This window comes from Rhineura floridana, chromosome 1 (assembly GCF_030035675.1).
Source record: "Rhineura floridana isolate rRhiFlo1 chromosome 1, rRhiFlo1.hap2, whole genome shotgun sequence".
NCBI lineage: Eukaryota > Metazoa > Chordata > Lepidosauria > Squamata > Rhineuridae > Rhineura > Rhineura floridana.
The window spans coordinates 220,592,116-220,616,664 of NC_084480.1; the positions used below are offsets into that span (position 1 = coordinate 220,592,116).

General features: G+C 41.5%; 1 protein-coding gene across 1 annotated transcript in view; it reads left to right on the forward strand.

Moving 5' to 3' along the window:
* Nucleotides 1-24,549, forward strand: part of CARMIL1 (capping protein regulator and myosin 1 linker 1) — a 221,984-nt gene that overhangs the window by 161,542 nt on the left and 35,893 nt on the right. The window contains exons 28-30 of the mRNA XM_061593631.1: nt 1,062-1,237; nt 6,380-6,467; nt 7,928-8,077. Coding sequence (XP_061449615.1) covers nt 1,062-1,237; nt 6,380-6,467; nt 7,928-8,077 — 414 coding nt within the window. The remainder of the gene's footprint in view (nt 1-1,061; nt 1,238-6,379; nt 6,468-7,927; nt 8,078-24,549) is intronic.

Here is a 24,549-nt window from a genome sequence, read left to right on the forward strand (position 1 = left end):
GTAAACTTACCATTGTTTTCAGAATTCAGCCCTGAAGAGGACCAAGTATGTCTAGATTTCATGCAGTGTGGGCCCCCACAGTGATCTTGGCACTGTAAAAATGTTACTCCTGTTTTTGTTTGCTAACTGCTATGAGCAGAAGAAAATTGGGAGGGGGGATGGATCCAAGCTTGTTAGGTTTTATATAAAAGAAGAATTAGGAAGATTTAAAAAAAACCTCACATACAATTACCATGAGTTGGTACCTTCAAAATATTTCAGTTTCAGTTCCTTCCATTTTATCAAAGTCAAGTTCAAGTAATCTGGTCTGCAGATTATAGATGTTCTCAAACCTACTATTCTGAGCTATCTTTGTTAATTATTTGAGCAGGCATTGATTGTGAGTTTTAGTAAGAAGGGCTTGAATTATTAGAAATAAAGCCACAAATTCAGATCTGTACTGAGAGGTTGTTTTTAAATTGCTTTTTAAAAAATGTGTTTTTAAATTTGTATATTTGTTTTTAATGTTGTTAATTTCTATAAACCGCCCAGAGAACTTCAGCTATGGGGCAGTATACAAATGCAATAAATAAATAAATACTGAAGAAAATGAATTAGTGTTCATATGTGAAGTCCGTAGCAAATCAGTTTTGATTAAATATCATTCCCTCTCTGTACTTTGCATTAATTAAAAACATTCCTGCTGCTACTTTTTGTTCATTTTTGCAATCAAGATCTGTGTAGATCTTATTCAGCAAATGCCAGCATACAAAATTGAAGTTACCTGGAATTAGTATCACAGTTCATGCCAGCAATATGTTGGGTAATTTCTAAAGACAAGTTCATATGAATCTGCCCAGGGATAAATTGCCAGAATTACCACATTGCGGAAGTAAGTGGAAACTGGAAGCATGGAAACTGGCACTTAATTTGATAAATCTTTGTAATTTGCAAGTTGCAGCTGTACATCACCAGTCCTTAGCATAAAAGTAGTGTGTGTAGTGTTTTGAATGAGATGATGCTGTGGTTCATGTAGTTTCTTTTTTTAAAAAAAAAATGCTTTCTGTTACTTCGTGCAACAGACACTGCTTGAGTCTATGGTGGATGCAGCTGAAAATCTCTGTCCAAGTGCAATGAAGAAAGCACACATAAGACAAGACTTGATTGAGGCATGCACTGAAAAGATTTCCATTCCACAGACATTTGTTAAGAATGTTCTCTTGGAACAGTCTGGCATTGACATCCGTAATAAAATTAGGTAAGTTAGTATGCTTTCTTCGTTCATCCATGGATTCAGTGCAGATATTTAAATTGTACATAGCTGAAAACAGACATCTGTCCCTGGAGCAGCCAATAGTGAATACCAGCAGTTCTAGACCTGCAGTCTGTTTCTACCTCCTTTAAGTCAAGTGCTAATATCCTGGATGTCCAAGTGTTGATAAATCCAAACGCAGATACTGATATCTTGCATGTCCAACTTTGGTTTTAAATGCTTTGTTTACACAGAAGGTGGTGTAAACTTGAATCATAATCTTATAGGAACAAGTGTTCTATATGTTCAGGGTATAGTGCCATAGTTAATACTGACTACAATTAATTTCAACATTTGATTTTAAATGTGTTTTATTCATTCAATCTCTTGGGGATTATTGCCTACAGTCATTAGTAGAAAAAATGGCTTCAGATTAGGGATGGATGGAACAGTCTGTTTATGGTCTGTGTCAATTTTACATGTGTTCATTTATAAGTCCAGTTCATCAGTCTGGAAATTGTTTAAAGACTCCAAAAATACACATTTTGTAAGTATTTTTCACAAAATACATTTTTGCACGCTTTAATCTAATATAGACTTTTTACTTTTTTTTTTTTTTGAGCTGAAAACCATATTGTAAAATTCAGAGAAGTGTGAAAACCACAGGATAATGCATTCCAGTCCATGAAATGCAAATCAGATTGGTTCATGTAAATGCAGACTGAATGAAATCCTCTGGGATCCCTACTCCAGATTCACCTTTTTCACACACAGAAATGATGATGACCACAGATTGGAAAGAAAATGTTTCCTCAAAAACCTCTACAGAGTACACAGTACCAAAAGAAATATTGATTTACTGTCTGTCTATTCTATATACATGGTTTATTTACTACATTGATTAGCTTCTGTTTGTATCTTCTTGTTTAACCCAAAAGCAAAAGCCCTGAGATTAAGTATAACAAAACTGAAAACTTACCACCTTTTTAAGCTTACAATCTAATATTATTATTCAGTGGTCAAGCAAAGCCATCACATCTGCCATAGCAACCTTGCAAGGGCACCAGGGCACTCCAGTGCTGCTTCTCTAAATATTATATAAGACTTGCACAGGGTTGTGAAGCATCCATGGCTCAGAAGGTCAATCAAGTGTTCTGAGGATCATATGTTCCTTCTCTGTTCTTGCATTTTGCAACTTGGTGCAAGCCAGTGACACATATGCATTGGAACTGAGGCCATATTATGCAGTGGCATAACTGCATGAGCCATGGCATTTATCCACATTGGTTGTCATGTTCTAAGGCACTCCAGCTACAGAGTGCCAGATCTTGGAACTGGACCCTAAGACTGTCGGTGCGTGCGTATTGGTATCATACAAGTACGAAGTTCTAGAGTCGAATAGATCAGTAAATGAGCCAGGCCAGACAAGTTTCTTGTAAGAGTCTTTACTGACAAACATAAAACACAGTTCTCTCATTCAAACGACTTTCCCCCACACAAGAGCTTCTGCAAGTTCCCTCTTATCTACTTGCCAACCAGCTGCTGACCTTGGCAAACCTGGCGCTCTGTTCTGCTCTGCTTAACCCGTTTATTGCAGGTTTCCTTCTCTCTGCTAAAAACCCTGTCTGTGAGTCTCATAGCATGCTTCACTGAACAACAGCCCCCACCTGAGACTCACAGATTACAAAACTCCATGTTCATTTATAACAGTTATACAATTTCATTTCAATACACATCAGTACATGGTTTTGTTTCCTTACAGTATCTGTTTACAGTTCCATTTCAGTTTTTTTTCTTTTCTTTATTCACACAAGTTTTACAGTCATTTTGTTCACTTTTATTTGATAACACTCATTTATATTTCATTCTTCAATACAGAATTTCCACATTAGATCCATTGTTTCTTTGTCTATTGGTCCTTCTTTTTCCCATTCTACAGGATATTCATCTGTCTCATCATTCTTTTGTGTAACATTAAATGTGAATCTATGAGATGGTTTTCCTTTCGTTTTTCTTTCTGACCGTCTAACAGTATCTATTTCCATTTCTTCTTCACTCTCAATTTTACTTGGTCCTGCACCTGTGTCTGCACTTGTACCTGCACTAGTACCTGGCACCTCTTTATCTTGCATTGCCATGTCTTCATTCCTCAGTCTTTTCACAGTATGTTTGCCACTATGAATTAAGTCAGTCAATGCGGTTCTTAATGGTATTTGATGCCCAAAAGGAACATCTGCTGCTTCCTGCTTGCTTGCACCATCAAGTATTACTGTTTGACTGTCTTTCCAAGGTTTATCTATCACCTTTATGCTTCTACTTAACACTACTTGTTGTTTCTCAGGCAACCAAATTCTATAATATGAATTCTGAAATCCCAAAATACGACCTGCCTGAGCTCTTGAGGCTAATTTACCATGCCTTTTCTGCTTTGATACATGCACCCAGCATTTTGCTCCAAAACGCTCTATGTGTTTTACCCTGGGCTTTCTTCCAGTCAATTTCTCATATGGAGACATGCCTATTATTCTGTGCACAAGGCGGTTCTGAATGTAAGCAGTGTACAGAATACATTCACCCCAATAGGTGTTATTCATATCTGCATCGGCTAGCATGGCTCTCATTGAATCCTGCAGTGACCGGTTCCTCCTCTCTGCAGTTCCGTTGGAGGATGGGCTGAAGGGAGCAGTGAGACTTTGTATTATTCCCTTCTTTTCCAAATATGTTTTAAACAAATTATTGGTAAATTCCCCACCTTGATCTGATTTGATATTTTTGATAACAACCCCATATTGTGTCTCTGTCCTCTATATAAATGCCTTTAATTTATCTTCTGCTTCACTTTTCTTTTTCAATAAGAATACATGTGTAAATCTGGAGAAATCATCTACAATCACTAAATAAAATCTTGCCCCACCTTTTGAGCACTGGAGAGGTCCAGACAAATCCACATGTATGAGCTGATAGGGTTTAGTGGTAGTACTTTCACAGCTCTTATTCACAGGAGTCACAGTCATTTTTGTTTTATAGCATACCTCACATTCATCCACATACTCACAATGTGTTAGTTCCAAATCTTGACTATGCTTTGGAGTATTTTTCACTTTCTCAAAATGTGCGTGTCCCAATCTTCTGTGCCATTCATGTATACAGTTTTCGTGTTTGTTTTTATTTACTCCTATCCAGGCACACGTGGGTTTATCAAGCTTGCTCTCTACCATAAACATTTGATTCTGTAATTTCCCTTGCATACAGATTTCACCATCTTTTCTCACAAAACATCTATTCCCTTCAAATGTAATTTTACAACCTATTTGAGCTAATTTTCTTACTGATAGAATGTTATATTTTAAACCAGAAACTAATAACACATCTGTCAATATAGTTCCCAAATTACTTAACCTGAGCGTGCCTCTTGCAATTGCGTCCTGAGTCGATCTGTCAGCCAGATAAATCTTCTCTTGCACTGGCTTTGATGTGTAAAATAAACTAGAGTCTGTGATCAGGCAATTAGACGCTCCGCTGTCGAGAAGCCACTTAGAGTTAATTAGTTTATTGTCCTCCTTAGTAATAAAGTTCACGCTTGATCTCTGACGTCCAAAGTCCCTGTTATTTCTCTTCTTACTTAAACAATGTCTCTGTATATGTCCTCGGGACCCACAAAAATAACATATTTTATTCTCTTGCCTGTTTCTTTGATATTGTTGTTGTTGTACAGCCTCAGTCTCTTTTAACTCAGTCTTCTTACTCTCTTGTCTCCTATTCCACTCTTGTTGAAGTTTCTGTTCTACAAAGTCCAAAGATAAAGTTCCGTCTGGTAAAGTTTCCAGACTCGAGACCATGACATCCCATTTTTGATCCAAAGAAGATAACAGTATATAGACCATCTGAATGTCACTATGATGTACTCCTCTATCTTGAAGTTCAGCAAATAATCTACAAAATTCAGCCAGATGCTCTGTCATAGTCACTTCATCTGTTAAACGCATCTGATAAAGCTTCTGTGCTAAGCACAGCCAACTCCCTGCAGTTTGCTGCACATGAGCAGCCCTTAGCTTCTCCCTCATTATTCACCAGCAACAGTTGTGAATCAGACAGCCCCAGAATAATAAAAGCCTTCGCTTTCTCATCTTTCTTCATCCACACCGCTGAAGGAGCTGCCGGAGGGGGTTTTTCTACGACATCATTCAAATCTTCTTTAATCAGAACTGCTCTCATTCTCCATTTCCAGCTGAAGTAGTTTACAGCATTCAGTCTCTCCATCGGCATCCCGGATGACAGGTTTACAGCCATGTTGTCCACTCTTACTTGCCTCTTTCTTGCACTTTCTTTTCTCTGCAGCAACGTCACGCCAACGTCTCTTGAACCCCTTACTTTGTATGATAAGCTGGGCCCATAACCCCTGTCGGTGCGTGCGTATTGGTATCATACAAGTACGAAGTTCTAGAGTCGAATAGATCAGTAAATGAGCCAGGCCAGGCAAGTTTCTTGTAAGAGTCTTTACTGACAAACATAAAACACAGTTCTCTCACTCAAACGACTTTCCCCCACACAAGAGCTTCTGCAAGTTCCCTCTTATCTACTTGCCAACCAGCTGCTGACCTTGGCAAACCTGGCACTCTGTTCTGCTCTGCTTAACCCGTTTATTGCAGGTTTCCTTCTCTCTGCTAAAAACCCTGTCTGTGAGTCTCATAGCATGCTTCACTGAACAACAAAGACAACATTAACAAAACACAAGATGTTGCACTCTTGTACTGCAAGTACTTCTGTTCGAGTTGCTTGCACATCTCATTATAAAAAATGCAGTTTGAACTGTATAATGGTGGTGATAGATCATAGATATCACAGAAGAAAGAAATAACTTCCCTTTTGCAACTGAAAGGTTTGGAACAGAAATGGAGCACTTGGTTCCTAGTGTTAGAAATAATTTAGCATATTGGCTGAAAGAGTGTGCAGCATATTGTGAGTTCTCATAAGATTAAGATTAATAATTACTTATGAAATGTCCTTTGTTCCTACATGTATATTCTTCTCTTTGGGGAAATTTTGAGATCTTGGTAACTCTTACATCATACAACCAATGTTGTAAAGGATAACAGAATGTTCTTGTGTGAATTAAGTTTTCATTTCTCATTTTCAACTTTCACACAGTGAAGTGAAGCTGACAGTGGCCTCATTTCTCTCAGACCGAATAGTAGATGAGATCCTTGATGCACTGTCACATTGCCATCATAAGTTGGTGAGTGCTTACACAGTTCTTAGTATTTCAAGATATTTATAGCAGATCATCATGATTTGCTTATGTTGCACACACCTGCACTGTGACTTCCAAATATGTTTTAACCTGTTTTTAATTCTGTATTTTAAAATTGATGTAACCCCTCTGCCAAGTGACCTTATGGTGAAGGACAGATAAGAAATCAAATAAATAAAATAATAATGTATCTGGAGCATTACAACAATGGTTACTGCATTGGGCTCTAAAACCCATAATAACCAAAATATCTGTATAATACAGTTTACATTGATGGTAGTAGGGTAGCAAGGTGAATGAAATGGTACCCTTCTTTGGGCAGGAAGGATAAAGGGGAGAAATGGATATACATTTAAAAGTAGGTTTGTAATGTGACATACATCCTCAACCCTGACAAGATATATATAGTCAGAGTACTGTTGCTCAAGCATTCAAGTATGTGACTAGATCATAGGAGCAAAATGGAATGATGTCTTTACTGTCTAGCTTGTTGCCAGACATACTATGTAGTCAGAACGCATAATCTAGATTTCAGGAAAATTGATTTTGATTAAGCTCAGAAATGCTACGTTGGTTCCATGGATAGCTATATACCAATAGGCAAAGGAACCGAAGATGGGTGGGAGTTCTTTGAAGAAGTAGTTACTAAAGCCATTTGGACAAAATAAATAACTTTTTAGAAAGTGCACAGTTTTACTTGGCTTGGTAGTAGTACACGTGAAAAGAATCGCGGGATTTTTGTCAGTCGTAAGCGAATGAGCAGTGTGAAGAGACTTCAAAAAGGCTAATGCAGTTTTAGGCTGCATTAGTTGGATGTAATAGTTCCACTTTATTCTGCACTAGTCAGACCTCACCTGGACCACTGTGTCCAGTTCTGGAAGCCACTTCTGGATATAGGCAAATAAGAATAGGTAAAGCAACAAATATGGTTGTTGGTATGGAAAGCAAGTCCTGTCAGGGAAGGTTGAAGGCACTGGGTATGTGCAACCTGGAGAAGAGAAGATTGAGGGGTGATATAATAACATTCTTCAGATACTTCAAATATGGAAGGGGACAAAATCCTGTTCTCTGCTGCCCCAGAGAGCAGGGCTAGATAGCATGGGCTTAAGTTACAGGAGGGCAGACTTTGGTTGAACATAAGGAGAACATCTTGTGAGTAAGAGCAGTTTGACAATGGGACTAATCACCTAGAAGGGGTGGAGGGCTCTCTCTCGGCTAAGGTCAGCAGAAGATGGGCAGTCATCTGTTGGGGATGCACTCGCTCTGGATTTTCTGCATTGAGCTGGGTTTTGAACAAGATGACCTACAAGGCCCTGTCCAACTGTGATTCTGTGAAGGGTTGTTCATAATTATTGGGTTGACTCTTGTTGTTTGGCAGCATTTATTTTGAATTGTTTTTCATCAGTGTTTCCTTTTTTCAAAGAGTACTCCATCTTTTCTTCTAGGCTGATCATTTGACCCGACGAGGCAAGCCCCTGCCCCACCAGGAATCACTAGAAATTGAACTAGCAGAGGAGAAACCTGCTAAACGTTCCATCATCACAGTGGAGGCGCTAACAGAAATTGAACGTTTGGAAGACCTAGATACATGCATGGTAAGATGCCGTAAGCCCTTGTCTAGATCTCAGCACTCAAAAGATACTCAAGTTCATTTGAAACATCTGCTTTTCATTATTGAAAAACTTGAGCTAGGGAATATTGGTAGCATGAGAACGGACCATTAGTCTCACCTGAAGGGTGGTTTTCCCAGGTATCATGCCATCACGTGGGTAATAGCGCCATCTAGCATCCGAAGGCAAGAATGTATTGAAGTCAAGACCTGGGGCATCAAGCCCCTCCCACTCCAGTTCATTTGCGATGAGTCTGAAGTGAGATATCTGAGAAAGTACTAAGGCCAACAGGCCTACCAGCAAGGAAAATAAAGATACTGTCCCAATTAACACAGAACAACATTCACTTTTAACAGATCTAGAAAGGTCTTGACTTGATTACACAATCTAAAACAGTAGAACTCTGAACAGTAATAATTTTAAAGGTGGTACAAAACACCTAGGCATCTTCCAACAGGGAGGGCCGTGATGGCATAATACCTGGGAAAACCACCCTTCAGGTGAGACCAATGGTCTGTTTTCCCCAGGTAGCATGCCATCACATGGGATGTACCAAAGCAGGCCCAATAGGGAGGGGCCACCCACTGATTACTTATCAGAACACGCCTTCCAAAAGAGGCATCTTGTAATGCTTGATAAATGAATCTGGAGTAGACCATACCGCCACCCTGCAAATATCTGCAAGCGGTGCGTTGGTTGCGAAAGCTGCCATAGTGGCAGCCGACCTAGTCGAGTGCACTAGGCACCAGGCACTGGGAGCTTAAGCGACTTGTTAGCCAGTGCAATGCAGGCGCGCAACCAACAAGACAAGGTGTATTTAGAAACCTTTTTCCCTAGTGTCCTTGGGTGAAAGGATACAAACAGTGAATCCATTAATCTTATGTCCCTGGTTCGAGATAGGTAGGTCTTGGGGGCCCTCCGAACATCTAACGAGTGCCAGGCCTTCTCCAACGGATGGACGGGCTTTGGACAGAATGAAGGAAGAACAATGTCCTAGTTACAGTGAAAAGCTGAATGGACCTTGGGACAAAAAGATGGATCCGGACACAATACCACTGAGTCCTCATGGAAGATGCAGAGATGACGGGCTGAGGATAATGCACCCAACTCTGAAACTCTTCTCGCCGAGGTAACCGCCATCAGGAACAGGACCTTGAATGACAACAGTCGCAATGAAACTGACTGAAGGGGTGCAAATGGAGGATGCCGCAAGGCTTGCAAGACCTTTGGCAAACTCCACGAAGGAAAATGGTGACACACTGTCGGAGAAAGAAGAGTAGCTCCCTTAAAAAAAGTTTGATGAGCGGGTGTCAGCCCATGGGAATGCCAGAAGATGAAATGGACAAAAGTGATGATATGGTGGAGGCCTGCCGACACAAGGTGTTTGCTTTAAGTCCCATTTTCATACCATTTTGTAGAAACTGCAACACTTGCTGTATAGTGGCTTGAAAAGGTTGAAAATTGTGGGACGCACACCATTTGGAAAAGGCAGGCCAAGTGCTCTGGTAGATGCAATTCATCGATGGCCTTCTAGATGCCAGAATTGTATCCACAACTGCCTGTGATAGCCCTGTGCAAATCAACTGCCTCCGTTCAAACGCCAAGCTGTCAGACTCAGCCAGTCAGGATCTGGGTGCCATATCGGTCCCTGTGACAGAAGATCTGGCCTGATTGGCAACCTCCAAGGGTCTGTTACAGACAGTGAGAGGAGGTCCGAGAACCATGGCCGGTGAGGCCATTGTGGAGCTAGCAGAACCAGTTGAGCCCTTTCGCGTAGCAGTTTTCACAGTGTCCTGCCCAGTAGAGATATCGGGGAAAAGGTGTACAGAAGACCGTCCAGCCAAGGTGTCAGCAGTGCATCTACAGATTCTACCTTCATTTCCAGATACCTCGAGAAGTATCAGGGCAGCTGTTGGTTGTGACTGGTAGCAAAGAGATCCACTGAGAGGATGCTGAACTGATGCTGAAGATCGAACACGACCAGGTGAAGTTTCTACTCCCCCGGAATCACCTGTTGTCTGCTGAGCTGGTTGGTCATCACATTCAGGACTCTGCTGAGATGTTCTGCCCTCAACGACATCAGATGATTTTCAGCCCAGTCGAAGATCCGGGTCGCTTCTGCCTGGAGAGATTGTGACCTGGTTCCCACTTGTCTGTTCAAATGCAATTTCATGCAGGTGTTGTCCATCCGAATCAGAACATGTTCCAAGAGGAAGATTGGTTGAAAGTGACGAAGAGCCAGATGGACAGCTCTCAACATCAGCCAGTTGATACTCTGACTGACCTCTGACCTGGACCATACACCCTGGACAAAGCAGGAATTGCAGTGGGGGCCCCAGCCAGTCAGACTGGCATCCATAGTTATTATAGTCCTTTCTGGTTCTCGGAATGGAATTCCCCTGGTGATGTTCAAAAAGTCGCCCACCGTCGGAAAGAAGAATGCAGTAAAGGATCCAGGCGGAGTACTCGATGGTTGGAATTGGCAGTGTCCAATTGAAATGGCGGCAGGGCCCACTGAAGTGGTTGAGTATGATGCTGAGCCCACAGCACAATGTGAATGGCGGAGATGAATATCCCCCGAGCCCTTGCTAGTAGAAGCATTACATCTACCTTGAGCAACGTGTCAGGAGCAGTGCCTTATCTTTGATGGTTGCAATACGCTCTGGTGAAAGGAAGACCATCGCCTGCGTTGTGTCTAATATCACTCCCAGATGCTGCAGATGCTCAGTGGCTCTAGTTGACTCTTGTCAATGTTGACCAGCCAACTGTGGGTGCGCAGAACCTCGAGGGTGCGGTGGACCTGATAGCGGGCCTGGGCCCTGGAGTCTGTCCAAATCAGCAGATCATCCAAATAGGGGTATGTATGGACCCACTGAAGGCGGAGGTAAGCCACCAGGGTGAGCAACACTTTGGTGAATACTCTCTGGGCTGATGAGAGTCCGAACGGCATTGCTCGGTATTGAAAGTGATGCTGGCCAAAGGCGAACCTCAGGAACCTTCTGGGAGCAGGCTAGATTGGAATGGGGAGGTAAGCCTCTTTCAGGTTGATGGAGGTGAGAAAGCCCCCTCCTGCAGAGCTTCTATAATGGATGTAGGGGACTCCATTTTGAATCATCGGTACTTCACAAAGTGGTTGACAAACTTGAGGTCTAGGACCGATCTCCATGACAGATCTTGCCTGGGGACTGCAAACGAGTCAGAGTAACACACACACACCCCGATCTTTCTGCTGTTGGTACTGGTTCTATTGCAGCTATGTCAAGGAGATGTCGTATTACTTTCTGCATGATCCTCCGCCTTTCTCTAGGTCTGGGAAAAGGAGAGGGAAGGAATCTGTCCGGGGGATTAACCAAAACTCTAGTTCGTAACCATGAGAGAAGAGATCTCTGACCCAAAAGACTTGTGTTAAACATAGCCAGTGATTTGCATAAAGAAGCAACCTGCCTCCGACAGGGATGGTGTCAGTATTGCCTGCGCTGATGAGCTCTCCTTCCATATGAGGAAGACAAAGGACCTTGTCATCTCAGGTGCTGAGCTTTGCCCTGGAATAGCTGTTTGTGCCAGTTTCTCCTGGAGGAACAGAAGTCGGTAAAGCGAGAATCATGGCCCTGGTTCCCAGGCTGCGCTTCCCGAAAGGGCTGAAATGAACGGTATGGAGTGAACCTTCTGAATGGTCTGCAATTCTCCTTGAATGTGGCCAACACTGGCTTTCGATTGTCTCTGGGGTCTACCAAGACCGCTTTGAGGGCTTCCTCTCTGAAGAGTAATGACCCCAAGTATGGAACCCTAGACAGGTTGGCCCTGGCCATAGTATCCGCGTCCCAGTATCTGAGCCAGAGTGTACACTGAGCCACTACTTCCGTGGCTAGGGCCCGCGCTCCCAGCTGAGTTGCATCTAAGGTGGCATCAGCCACAAATGCTGCAGCCTTGTGTAACTTCACCAGGCCCTTTCTGAGTTTGGCCAGATCCGGATTAGGATTTCTAAGAGTTCATCCAGCCACATCATAGAGCAACCTTTCCCAACCAGTGTGCCTCCAGATGTTTTTGGACCACAACTCCCATCAGCCTCAGCCAGCATTGCCAATGGTCAGGAAAGATGGGAGTTGTGGTCCAGCAACATTTGGAGGCACACAGGTTGGGAAAGGCTGTCATAGAGGTTCTAGAACACTGCAGCAGAGGCCCGAATAGATGAAGCAGTAGCCTCGTGATTTTTACTCGGAGCAAATTCTAGCCGTCGCTCAGAAGGATCCTTAAGCTGGGAGTGCCCTTCTTTTGGAAGGAGAGACTTGGATACCAAACTAGAAATTGGCTTATCTACCTCCAGGATGTTCAGGTGATTCATGAACTCTGGAGCCAAGGTAGCATCTGTTGGCAAGGGCAAAGAAACAGCGTGCCTGCAGCGGGCGAACGCATTCCTCTTTGGCCAGCTTGCCAATGGGGTCTGGCACAGGAAGAAAGTGATCTGTTGATCTGGGAGATTTGAGAACCTTGGTCCCCTTCACCGGAGGAGTGATAGATTCAGTTTACAAAGACTGGAGACCTAAAGTGTCCAGAACTCTATGAATGAGGGGAAGATAGTCAACTGAATCAAAAAGGCAATAGGATGAGTCCTTCTCCAGCTCAGAATCACCGCTCCACTCATCTCCCTCGGCCTGAAGAGAATACGAAGGATCCTCCAATTTGGTCATCTCACCACCAGTCCTGCCTCTGGTGACATCAAAGGGATTTGGTGAATGTGGTGGAGCATCGTTATTACAGGTGTGTTGACCCACAGTGCTCGAGTGCAGCTGTGTGCCCTGCTGAACTAATGGATTAACCTGAGACAGTGACTGTGCTTGAGAGAAGCCCAATATGTCCTGCAACTGTGAAAGAAATTCTGGAGTCAACTGCAACCCCAGAAGAGGGGCAGGATCCGAGGGCACTGGGTGCAGTTGTTGAGGCGAAGGTGATTGCTCTTGTGGGGACAGAGGAGCAGACGTGTGAGCTCCAGCCCCTGAGATAGATTGAGATGGGCAGTCCAAAGCTGGCTGGCTAGGAAACCCTTCAAACTTGTCCTCTGATGACCCAGCAGGTGATTGAAAGAGAGCTGTTAATCTCTCTTGGCCAGCCTCCTCTGGGGCTGGGACTGACATGTATCGTGCCCGCCTGGCAGCTCTGTGGCTGGACAAATGTTTGGTCTTAGCAACAGCCTTGGAGTGGACTCTGGAATCTTTGTGCTTTATAGACTTGTGGTGTGACAGGGCCTTGCACTGCTGTTTTGCCCCTGTCACCTGGGCTGCCTCTGGCCACTGATCCATCATAGTATACATGCACAAAGGTAGAGGGTGCAGTATCTGTCACCAACACACGCACAAGGATGGGGGTGCTGTGTGGATAGGGGCACTAGTACCTTCCACAGATGAGGGGAGCGGTACAACCCCATGTGCACTACTGGCGACTAAGTATAATGAAGATCAAGCTCAGGTATACGCACACAGCAGGAAAAGTGCACTGATATATGTAGCAGCCTCTGTGTCCTAGGCCTCTCTTTCACTTTCTGTTTTATTTTTATTCTTATATTATTTTTAAAATAGTACAAATCATGCTGAAAAAAATCCTGACTAAATGCAATCCACACACAAGGGATGCGAAAATATGAAGAGGAAGTAGAAGAGCTTTAAGGCCAATGCCTCTGCAACAAAAAGGACGGGGGGAAAATAGACAAAATGGCGGGCTGCTGAAAAAAGGTGGGAAAATTCAAAACAAAATGGCGCCCGCCTAGAGTGCCAGTGCTCTGCCCCACAAGGGAGCAACGGCGGCTGTCACAGATATAAAGTTAACCACCTGGGGGGGGAGCGGCAACAGAACAACTACCGCACCGAAGAAGAAAGGGAGCCGCTGCCATGAGCTCCGGAAAGAGAGCTGCCGCTGTGAGCTCCAGAGAGAGAGAGCCTCCTGTGCAAGCCCTGTCTCAGCAGCCGGCAAGCTCCCAACAGTAGCAGTAACGAGCCGCAGAGAAATGGCCGCTGCAAAGAAAAACAGAGAGGGAACTGCCTCCAATAAGAGCCGCAGTAGCGAGCTCTACTCCGGAGCCAGCAAGCTCTGAGCAGCTGCAGTAGCAAGCCACAGAGAAAGGAGCCGCCGCGGAGAGAGTCACCTCCAAGAAAGAGCTGCCTCCACGAGCTCTACAGCCGAGCTGACAAGCCCCAAACAGCCGCAGTTGCAAGCTGCAGAGAGAGAGCCACCTCCGCAAGCTCTACTCCCGAGCCGGCAAGCTCTGAGTGGCTGCAGTAAAGAACCGCAGTGCTGAACAAGTCTAAGCCACCGCCGAGAGCATCCGACTCGCCCACAGGAGAGAAGGGAGGGCCCCACCGCCGCTGCAAGAGCAGAAACAGCAGTAAAAGTCTTCTCTGTCCCTAACGAGGAGCCCAGGCAGGGAACAGAGTGTGGGGGGGGGAAATTGGAGGGAGAAAACAATTGAAAAAACAACCACGCCCAGAGCAGTAAAAAAGGAGGGAGGGGAAAACAAAAAGCCACAGCCCCAATCCCAACACACTCTCACACACACACTTTCACACACGCTTAAAATAAAAATCCACTTCCTACGCTACACTGAAACCTTAAATCCTTACACTACGGTAGAGATAACAGCCTCTGACGAAGGCAAGAATGAACTGGAGTGGGATGGGCTTGATGCCCCAGGTCTTGACTTCAATACATTCTTGCCTTCGGACGCTAGATGGCGCCACTACCCACATGATGGCATGCTACCTGGGGGAAAACATTTGTCCAAGATGGGTATTGCAGACAAATGGAAGGATAGCACTTTCCTTTTCACTTAATCTCTTTTAGTTATATGTTTATGATATCTTTTAGTATATGCTGTGCTGCTACCTCTCTAGAAGTGACTGCTTGCATATAGGGCTTGATTGCCTCAGTAAATCAAACCATTTTGCAGTGGCAAACTGTTGCTTGTGACCACACAGAACTTTCCACCTGATTGTCATTGAACTATCTCATTGATGTGTTTTTTGTTATACACTGGTTTAGTGCTGGACATTTGGGGTTCTTGCTGCTGCTGCTATTGCCGCCTTGGGCTCCTACTGGAAGAAAGGGTGGGATATAAATAAATAAATAAATAAATAAATATTGTTTGTGAGGGTTCTAAATGTATTGGTGATTTGTCCTTACAAATGATATCAAACCTTTCTGTCTCTGATTCCATGTTTTTGTTTATACTGTTTTGTTTTGTTTATTATTTTAAAGTAGGTGTGGGGAAGCTTTGGCCCTACACATGTTGCTGAACTACAACTCTCATCACCCTGGTCACTGGCCATGCTTGCTGGGGCTGAAGGAAATTGTAGTTCAACAACATCTGGAGGACTGAAGTTCCTGTTTTAAATGAACTGAAAACTTTGTGTATGAATCTTCCTTCTGTTCAGTGGTTAGCTTAAGAAGGAAGACTGAGCCTTGAAACTTCAGTGGCTTCCATTTCTCGATAAGGATGTGTTGTACATTTTTTGCATTTTGCTCCAGTGCATGTGTGCGTGTGCATATACACATGCATATGAGTATGCACACATGCATGCATACCCACACCTTTCCACTACAAGTAACATTTCATCTGATGAAGTGGACTCTAGACCATGAAACCTATGCCATAATAAATCTACTAATTTAAGGTACCGCAAGACTCTTTATTGTTTATTATGTACACTGGAGACTGATCTTTTATACAGAACAGCACTGGGTCAAAATCATCAAAGAACTCGTTCAGCAAGCAGCATGAAGTCTGCATGCTGCATTATTGATGATACTTGTTATCTAACTAGCTCTTGCAGGCAGTTCTTTAAATAAGGGGTGTAACTGCTTATCAGTGCTATATATTATGGCTGCTATTTTTCTAAATTTCCTTACAGTAGATGTCTTGGCAATTAGATTCTGCCCAGACTGATCATAATAATATTACCAGCACATGCCAATTAGTTGTGTGATTACATTTATATACATCTTCCATATGTTTTAAACATGGTTTACACTACTTTTGTTCTGGAATCATTTCTTTTTTAGATGTTAACTATGCAGCCTTCACATACTTTTGGCCAACTTTTTATGTTCAACTGAGATGTAACTAGAGAGAGCTTTTGAGGACTCTGTGTAGCACTTGCAAACATCTTGTGATGGTCTGTTTAAGAAATGAATATATTACTAAAAAGTTAATTTTGAATTGTTAACTAGTTTCCTGTGGAGTTGCTTTATTAGTAACAAATGGGAATAATTGTTGAAACTATTCTTTTTTAAATGTATTGTATTGTTGGCTCATATGCCTGTTGTAAATGTCTATTTTATTGCCTTTTCCAATAACTTACAGAATGGTTATGCTGTTCACAGCAAAATGTTTTACTCCAAGTTTCTTTCTAGCTTCATATTACTGTTCAGAATCAAATAACTGCAGCTAGTGGTAATTATAAATGTCAGAATGAAGTAACAAAAATGCATTGAATACAGAACAATATCAGCTATCATTATGAGCATATTGAAACTCACACTATTAACCTGTTTAGTACCATACACTTGGCTCTGTTTGACACAGGATTTCTGAAGTCTTAAACAGAATTCTTTATGAGTCCTACTGCATGAAGTATTTTCAGCTGAGGATCCCAGGAACTGAGACCTTCTGCTTGCAAGCCATGTGCTTGTACCTCTGAGCAATAGCTCCTCCCCTTTATAAACATTTAATAAACATCTCAGAAGTTATAAGGTACCTATGGGTCAAAGGACCATTACTTCTGCAAAAACCTGAAAAATACAGAGTTGTATTCAATGAATCCTACTCAGAGTAGACTCATTTAAATTAATGAACTAAATTAGTTGTGTCTATTAATTTCAGTGAGTCTACTGTAAGTAGGACTAGCATGAAATACCACCCCAAGACATTGTTCAATCCAGAAAGTATTGATTTCTTCAGCAATGTGATCAAGCACGTCAGTCCAAACTAGCAGGATTTTAAGTTCTTTTGTATGTCAAACTACATTTAAAATAATACGTCTATGTTAACTGAGCATTCATCTCCCCCCCTTTTTTAAAAAATTGAAAAATGAACAATTAGAATCTTTCTAGTAGAAGCTATTGAGAGTGTAATTTGGGGCTGGGCGTTACCAAAGAAGAGCTTCAAATCTGTGTAAGTTCTTGTGCCCTCTTAAAACCTCAGTTTTACACATAAGAAAAAGATGGGGATTGTTGCCCTCATATACTTCCACTGATTTGGTATTTTGTTGTGGGAATGGGTGCCACTTCAATATGAACATTTCAATCTATAGTCACAAATTGGTGTTTCATTATTAATTTGCAAGTCAAACCATTGTTATACTGAAAATCCAGGGACAAACTTGTTTTATTCTTCTCTCAAACTTGCGAATAAGTTTTCCAACACTATTTTCAGAACAGATTTATCGTGTAGGAACATTCCTTGACTGACTGCACCAAAAGTAGCAGTGCTAAAGCACACTTAATGAGGAGCTCTTCACATTTACACATTTACAGATAAAAGGGATTGGGCAAGGTTATATGAAATCTTACCAAGCACTGGAATAAGAGACTTGCACATTTGACAGTTTATATGGACAATAATAAAAGCCAAGCCCCACAATCCATTCCAATGGCCAGTTTTTGAAAGGTAATATTTTGAGGCATTAGGCTCTTTTCCTTTGCAATATCTGGTGGCAGGAAATCTTTCTACATATACAGACTGTTACTGTAGATACAGAGTCTGTCACATGTTGTAAAATTCTGTTCAGGATTTATTTGTATAACTATCCTTTACTTTCAAACTGTACTTGAAATTTTATGGCTGATACACTAGTTTTGAAGATCTGATACTGAGTTAGCCAATAGATGCCAGTGAGAGTAGATTTATTTAGAGTGTTCCAAAGTGGGGAAGCAGGAACAATGGCAGTTGGAAACTTGTTTAACCTTTGAAGAAATCTCTCTGGACTTGTTTCAAATCTTACAGTTCTGTGCCTTAGGCTGAACAATCCTATAGGAAAAGGCAGGGGGAAACAGAGACAGAGGAACTGCCTTTTCCTATCCCCAGCTTGCGCCAGCAGGGCAAAAGGTAGGGGAAGGGTGCAACTTTTGGAGGCAGGGCCTTATATGGCTGTTTATCTTTTTAAAAGTGTTTCCCTCCTATTACTCCTAGGGCTGGCATAGTTGCCCCCTGCCCCAAATTCCAGGGAGTGTTGGATGAATGGTAGGGCTTTGGATCCTGCAGATCTGCATGGCTCCTTTTTGTGCTCTCCACCTGAAGGCCGCACTATATACTGAAAACAGATGACTATCCATTCTATCCTATCTTAATATTACCCCCACAAGGCTTGTGAGGTCAGATCTTCCTCTTCAAGGGTAGACTTCTCTCTGTCCACCAGAGATCTGAAAAATCCTATGGCTCCTGGGATATCCTTCCAGGGGCCATAAAATTGTGCCCTAAGCATTTGTGCCAGATGGCTATAAAAGAAATATTGGAGATTAAACTGTTGCTAATTTGATGTTGTTTGGTCTGGACCATGGATGTAGCAGCATTAATGTTAGCAAAGCTCTTTAGCAATTACAATGTGGTCGTTTTTTTCAGAGATTTCTCTGTGTGACAATGGGAATGTTCAAACGTATAGAAGGAAATGTATTTTGAGAAGAAAATATAAGCTGCAAATTAAGCAGATTATGTCACACTTTTCTAACTACCGTTAGAAGTAGCTTTTGCTTCTGAAGCAAACGTTGAAAGAGCTGCCCCTTGCCCCAAGAACGTAAGAAAAACATTTGAAGTAAGTTCCAGGAGAGGCTTCCTCCTTGAGCACAGCAGCAGAAGGGCTGAGATAAAATCTAAAATTAGTCTCTGATGGAAGGCACTCAGCCTCATCCCATGAGTAGGGAAAATATTGACCTTTTACAACATGAATCTAGATTTGCACTGCAAATCTTGGAATGCTCAAATTTGGAATAAAAGATATTTGACCTACTGTCTTAAGAACATCTCTGTTTAATACACTGCAGTGTTTCAAAGGCTAACTGGGACTCTTTGATTAATCTAATGTCAAACAAGCTTACTTATGGTTTGTTCTGAAATTTTATATAGATTATTTTTTAGTATGGCCCTCATAATATTCTTTTTTAAATATTTTGCATGATTAGTTTGTCCTTGGTCAGGATTCTGAGGCTGTTCAGGCCAGGCCAATTTGCCTGGAGACTTTACATGCTGTACTGAATATATACCACTTCATTTTATCAATATTTGATGGCTCATTCACATTGGTTTCAACATTAAATCAAAACCTGCCTGAAGCTGATGCCCAAAATATAAGGAAAGGAAAAGAATATAAGCTTACATTTATGAAGCAGGTATAAGAGAGAATTGCCTTTTATTGTTGGATCCAGGTTTGGTGTTCTTAGTGTTGTAGTTTAAGTGGCCTTGTAAGGCTGAACAGGATATTGGTAAGTCTTTTTGTTTTGCTCTGTGAAGTTGACTTGCAGGTGAACTCTTAAAATGAGATGGGTCAGACTCATTTGTGAATTGTATGGACAGCTGACCTCTTGCATTAAGTTCTAGCTTGATTTAGTGCTTGTCATGCTTCTCTTGCTTTGTGTGATAGCTAAACCTGCAAAAGGAACACCCAGGCTCTTCAGATATGTATATGCCTAATAACAATGTAGCAGCAACCTGCATGGTGGAAGACTCCAGATGTTTTCTGGTCGGCAATTGAGCAACTGTGGGATCTAGCAGCAACTCAGCTAGTGAAATGGCTTCTAAAGAGGGGTGATTTTCCATGCATCTTGGTGCCATGGTGTTTAACATTGTAAGCAAGTATTTTAGCTGTTACCTATAATAACAAGGAAGCTTTTTGTTTTCCACTTCCTTTACTACCCACACTTCTGGACAACCTCCTGTCGTTCTTCCTATATAAGCAGAGACTTGTGGTGCAACGCATACTTTAGTATGTATGAGATAAGCAGGGCACAGACTCTTTCCCTCTAAAATTAAGGGGAAATATTCTGCTTACAGCTACTAGCTGGCACAAAGCTGTGTCATACTAGAAACTGTGTGGTTAGAATGGCACAAGAGACAGATTGCAACCTTTTCTCCACAGAAGTATAAAAAGTTTCTGTGAAACTTCTTCACTGAAGCTTCAGCAAATGCACAAGCTACACCCATGTGAGCCTGCCCATGCCTTAAGATTGGGCTCGGAGGCTGCAATCTCTGTTGTACAGGAAAGGTCCATCAAGCTAGTGGATGCCAGACAGAAGACTTTTTAATGGTGGTCCCTACATATATTAAATTCTTTTCCCATAGAAATATATATGGTCCCACCTGTATTGGCCTAATTTAAATGGATTCTGCTGAAGTGAAGTGTGCTGGAGGCTTTAACTACTGCTGATTTTAAATTGGAGTGGAATTGTTTTATGCTATTTTAATTTGGGTGTTTCTTTGGGAGGGCTGTGCCCTGAAAAATGGGCTAAATTTTCATAAATAAAAATTTAAATAGTGTGATGCCAACTCCCAGCACTTGTGCCAGCATGTGGTGGAAGCTGACACCACAGTATTTTAAAAGTTTCAACAAGTCTTTTAAATAGAGACTTTATCCTAGTCTGCATCTGTGCTGGAATTTGTTTAAGTTGTTTTTAGATATGTTTTTAAGATGTTTTGTTTTAATATGTTTTTAAAGGTTTTTGTATATATGTTTTAAGGTCTTTTGTTTTTAAGATGTTTCAGAGTGCTTTCAGTATTTTTGTTTGCTGCTCTGGGCTCCTTCTGGGAGGAAGGGTGGGATATAAATTAAATAAATATATGAATAAATATTGTGCCAGCATTCAGAGCTGTATATTATATCCAGCTTACTCGGCAAAGCATAGAAATGGACGAATGACTGTGTCCGTATCAGGCATATGTTGAAACAAAAAAAAATGAAATACCATTTCCTAAGCCACTTCACTTTGTCTTGCACGAATATATACAGTGATCCAGATACTAAATTACATGTTCCTAGCATCCCATGAAATTGCAGAGGTTCAGCATAGATGTGGAGATAATAAAATTTCACTGTACCACTTTTTCAAACTGATTGAGTGTTTTAGATTTTAAGAATGAGATGTGTGTCAGTTAGAAAAACGTGTAAGCTGTTCAAACTCCTACAGGAGGAGTGTATTACTCCAAAATGCACTGAGCTACAATAAAGAGTTTTGCACTATGTACAGTGGACCAGATGCAAATTATTTACAGAAGTGGCATAACATTTATCTACTAATGCATTTCTTTTAATGCTAAATAACCTTTGCCTTTCCGGTTCACCTTTACTTGAATGCTCTATTAGATAGCTTTTTAAAATAAATATGATTGGGTTTATACTAAAATACAACATACATGTGCTTTTGTAAAAACACAGATATCCATACAACATGAATTATTCATAAATTAGGACATGCTTTTTCTGCTATGGTAATGAATTACAATGTAATTGCATAGTTGTACTAATTTACATGGGAATAATTTCCATTGAATTATCTTCTGGGTAACATGCAGGTGCTTGGGCTGTCTGTCTGCTTCCTTGCTTGTTTATGTTAAATCTGTTAAAGGCACTGAACAGATGAGGCTGTCTTCTACTGGGCATTTTTTTGGCCCTGAACTTGGGACATCAAAGTATATGATGTAACACTGAGCTATGGTGCTGTATAAATAGTAATGAGAATATAAGAAGAACCTGCTGGATCAGGCCAATGGCCCATCTAGTACAGCATTCTGTTCTCACAGTGGCCATCCAGTTAACCATGGGAAGCAGGACCTCAGTGCAAAGAGCTTCCTTCCTGCGGTTTCCAGCAACTGGTATTTGGAAACATACTGCCTCTGCCTATGGAGGCAGAGCATAGATGTCATGGCTAGTAGCCATTTATAGTCTCTTCCCCATGAATTTGTCTTTCTTTTTGAAATCTATCCAAGTTGGTAGTGTCATTGTCTCTTGTGGGAGCAAATTTCATAGTTTAGCTGTGGCTGTTCAACTTCAGGTTGAAGGAGCTGTCGGCCCTTAAGTCATCTAGGCCAGGAGCATATATTACTTCAATTAAAAATCAAGATCCTCAAGACTTTTGAAAGTGCCATTGGGTTCTACACTAAAGGTCTTCATGCTGCCCTGCCCCCTTTAGTCATCTTCATTTCTTCAGGGAATAGTAGTCCAGTGTAAATGAAGACAGTTTCCCTGTTTCACATCTATATACATTCTATATAATAGAATGATATAAATCATTTACAATCTGATATAAATGTGTTCTCATTTTTCCTTAATGTGGAAGGCTTTATCTTACTTTTACACATCTTTGCTTCAGTATTTCTGCTTCAATATTTTTATTTGCCAAATTCAGCGCTGCTTTACCCCCCTCTCTCTCTTGAAACTGCTCTTGCTTTATCTTCTGCCCATTCATATTCTTTTATCTTTCTCTTTTGGCTGCATGGAGACTCTCTGCTGTACAAGTGTAAGTATTTTTTTAAGCTATGCTGTTTCTTGCTTACTTTGTTTTTCTTGCTCATTTGCTTCTATAGCGCCTTACTAGTATCTTGGGGAAATGTAGTATCCTCGGTGTGCCGTTACTGACAGAAATAGGCAACGATTTGGAGGTGAAGCTGGATTTTACAAGAAGCTTTAGCTAGCATAACAGGTGGTGAATTTGAAACATCCCTCGGAAAACATGAGAGCAAAACCAAGCAGAATGCTCACATAATGCTAGTTAATGCCTAAGAAAATCTCTCAATTCAGTTTTGCATTAATGCTAAGATCGGTTTATTGAAATGAAAGCTTAAAAGGAGCAGAAGGTATGATTTTCCTGTCATAGATTTTAAGGTGATGTATTTTCTGTTGCATTGAATTGTCTCCACTTGGCAAATACCAATCAAACATTCTCTGTTTGCGTCTTCGGGAGGGGCAAGGGAGAAGAGAAAAAGAGACTGAATCTGATCTGAATTCAGCAAGTTTATGTGACAGGAATAGAACTCAATAGACAGAAAGGGGAAAATATTTGTATTTAACCTCTCCTGAAGTAATTTCAAGTCTCATTATGCTAAGCAATGGCATGTAAAGTGTTTTCTAAAACCAAGACTGAAACTCTGTATGTGTTAAAATGCAATTTCCACTTCCAGTAATAAGAGGATATATCAGAAATCCCTATTTTCCCCCCTGGGCAGTGGTAGAATCAAAGTACTAGATTTCTTGCCAGTTTTTCCTCAGACACCCACTTCCTCTGGCATTCTACACTTCCATTTATGTTCTTGAAAGTTTGGCAGCCAGGCTTTGATGTAAGAAGAATCAATAAACACAAGTATTACAGGTGGCATGATTTATTTGGAGTGGAATACAACAGGTGATAACTTTGTGTTAAAACAAAACAAGCATAATGCTCACTTTAGGAATCCAGATTAACATGCACCATCATTTTACTTTAGAGATGGATTATAAATTGTGCACTTGGAAGTGTGTGTTTTCTCTTCTTCTGTTCTCCAGGACCTTGACTTTACAATTTGCCGTTTGTGGTTTCTATGAAAGAGTAATGGTCACATCACACATGGAGTTACTTTATCTACAGTGGTTATGCAAGTGTGGGTAAAAGCCCATATGCTGTGCCACCTGTGAAAATAATCTCTGTTCTACCTTTTCTACATTCGTTGGAACATTTGTTATTCATAGTGCATTCTGAAGACTATACTTTCTTAAACAAGCACATGTATTATAATCCATTTTACATTATGGTTTAAGTAGTTCACTAACTAGTAAGGAAAACATCTGTAAAAGTGTACTAAATGGATTGCCTTTGAGGATGTATGAATGGCATTTGTGTATCTGTCAATCTTTATGTTGAAATAAATGCTGTTCAAATTCAGTTGTATGACCAGAATTTTTAACAATAATGCCTTGACCTAGCTTTCCCTTATCTGGCGCCCTCCAGATGTTCCAAATCAGATTTTTCAGCATCGCTGAACATAAGCCAGTGATCACTAGGGCTGATGGGAATTGTAGTTCAAAACATTAGAGGGGGCACCAAGATTGGGAAGGCTGTTTTACCATATTGATAAAAATTGCTTAAATAAGAACTTAAGCAATTTCAAAGTACAAAAATGCAACTCAGGTAGAAAATAGATTATAATCATCTTAACTGAAAACATAATGATTGCCATATGTAAATACAGTAGGGCCCTACTCATACGGCAGGTTCTGTTCCAGGCCTCCACTGAAAAGCAAAAACCACTGGAAAGTGGGGCCCTATTCAGCTGTAGCGTGGGAGCTCACCGCCCTACATCTGATCGCGCTCCAGCCGCCACACTCCAGCTGACAGCAATCAGCTGGAGCGCAGGGAGCTCCAGCCGCTGCACTCCAGCTGACGGATCAGCTGGAATGTGCAAGCTCCCTGCACTACAGCTGATCGCACACTACAGCTGATCAGCTGGAGCG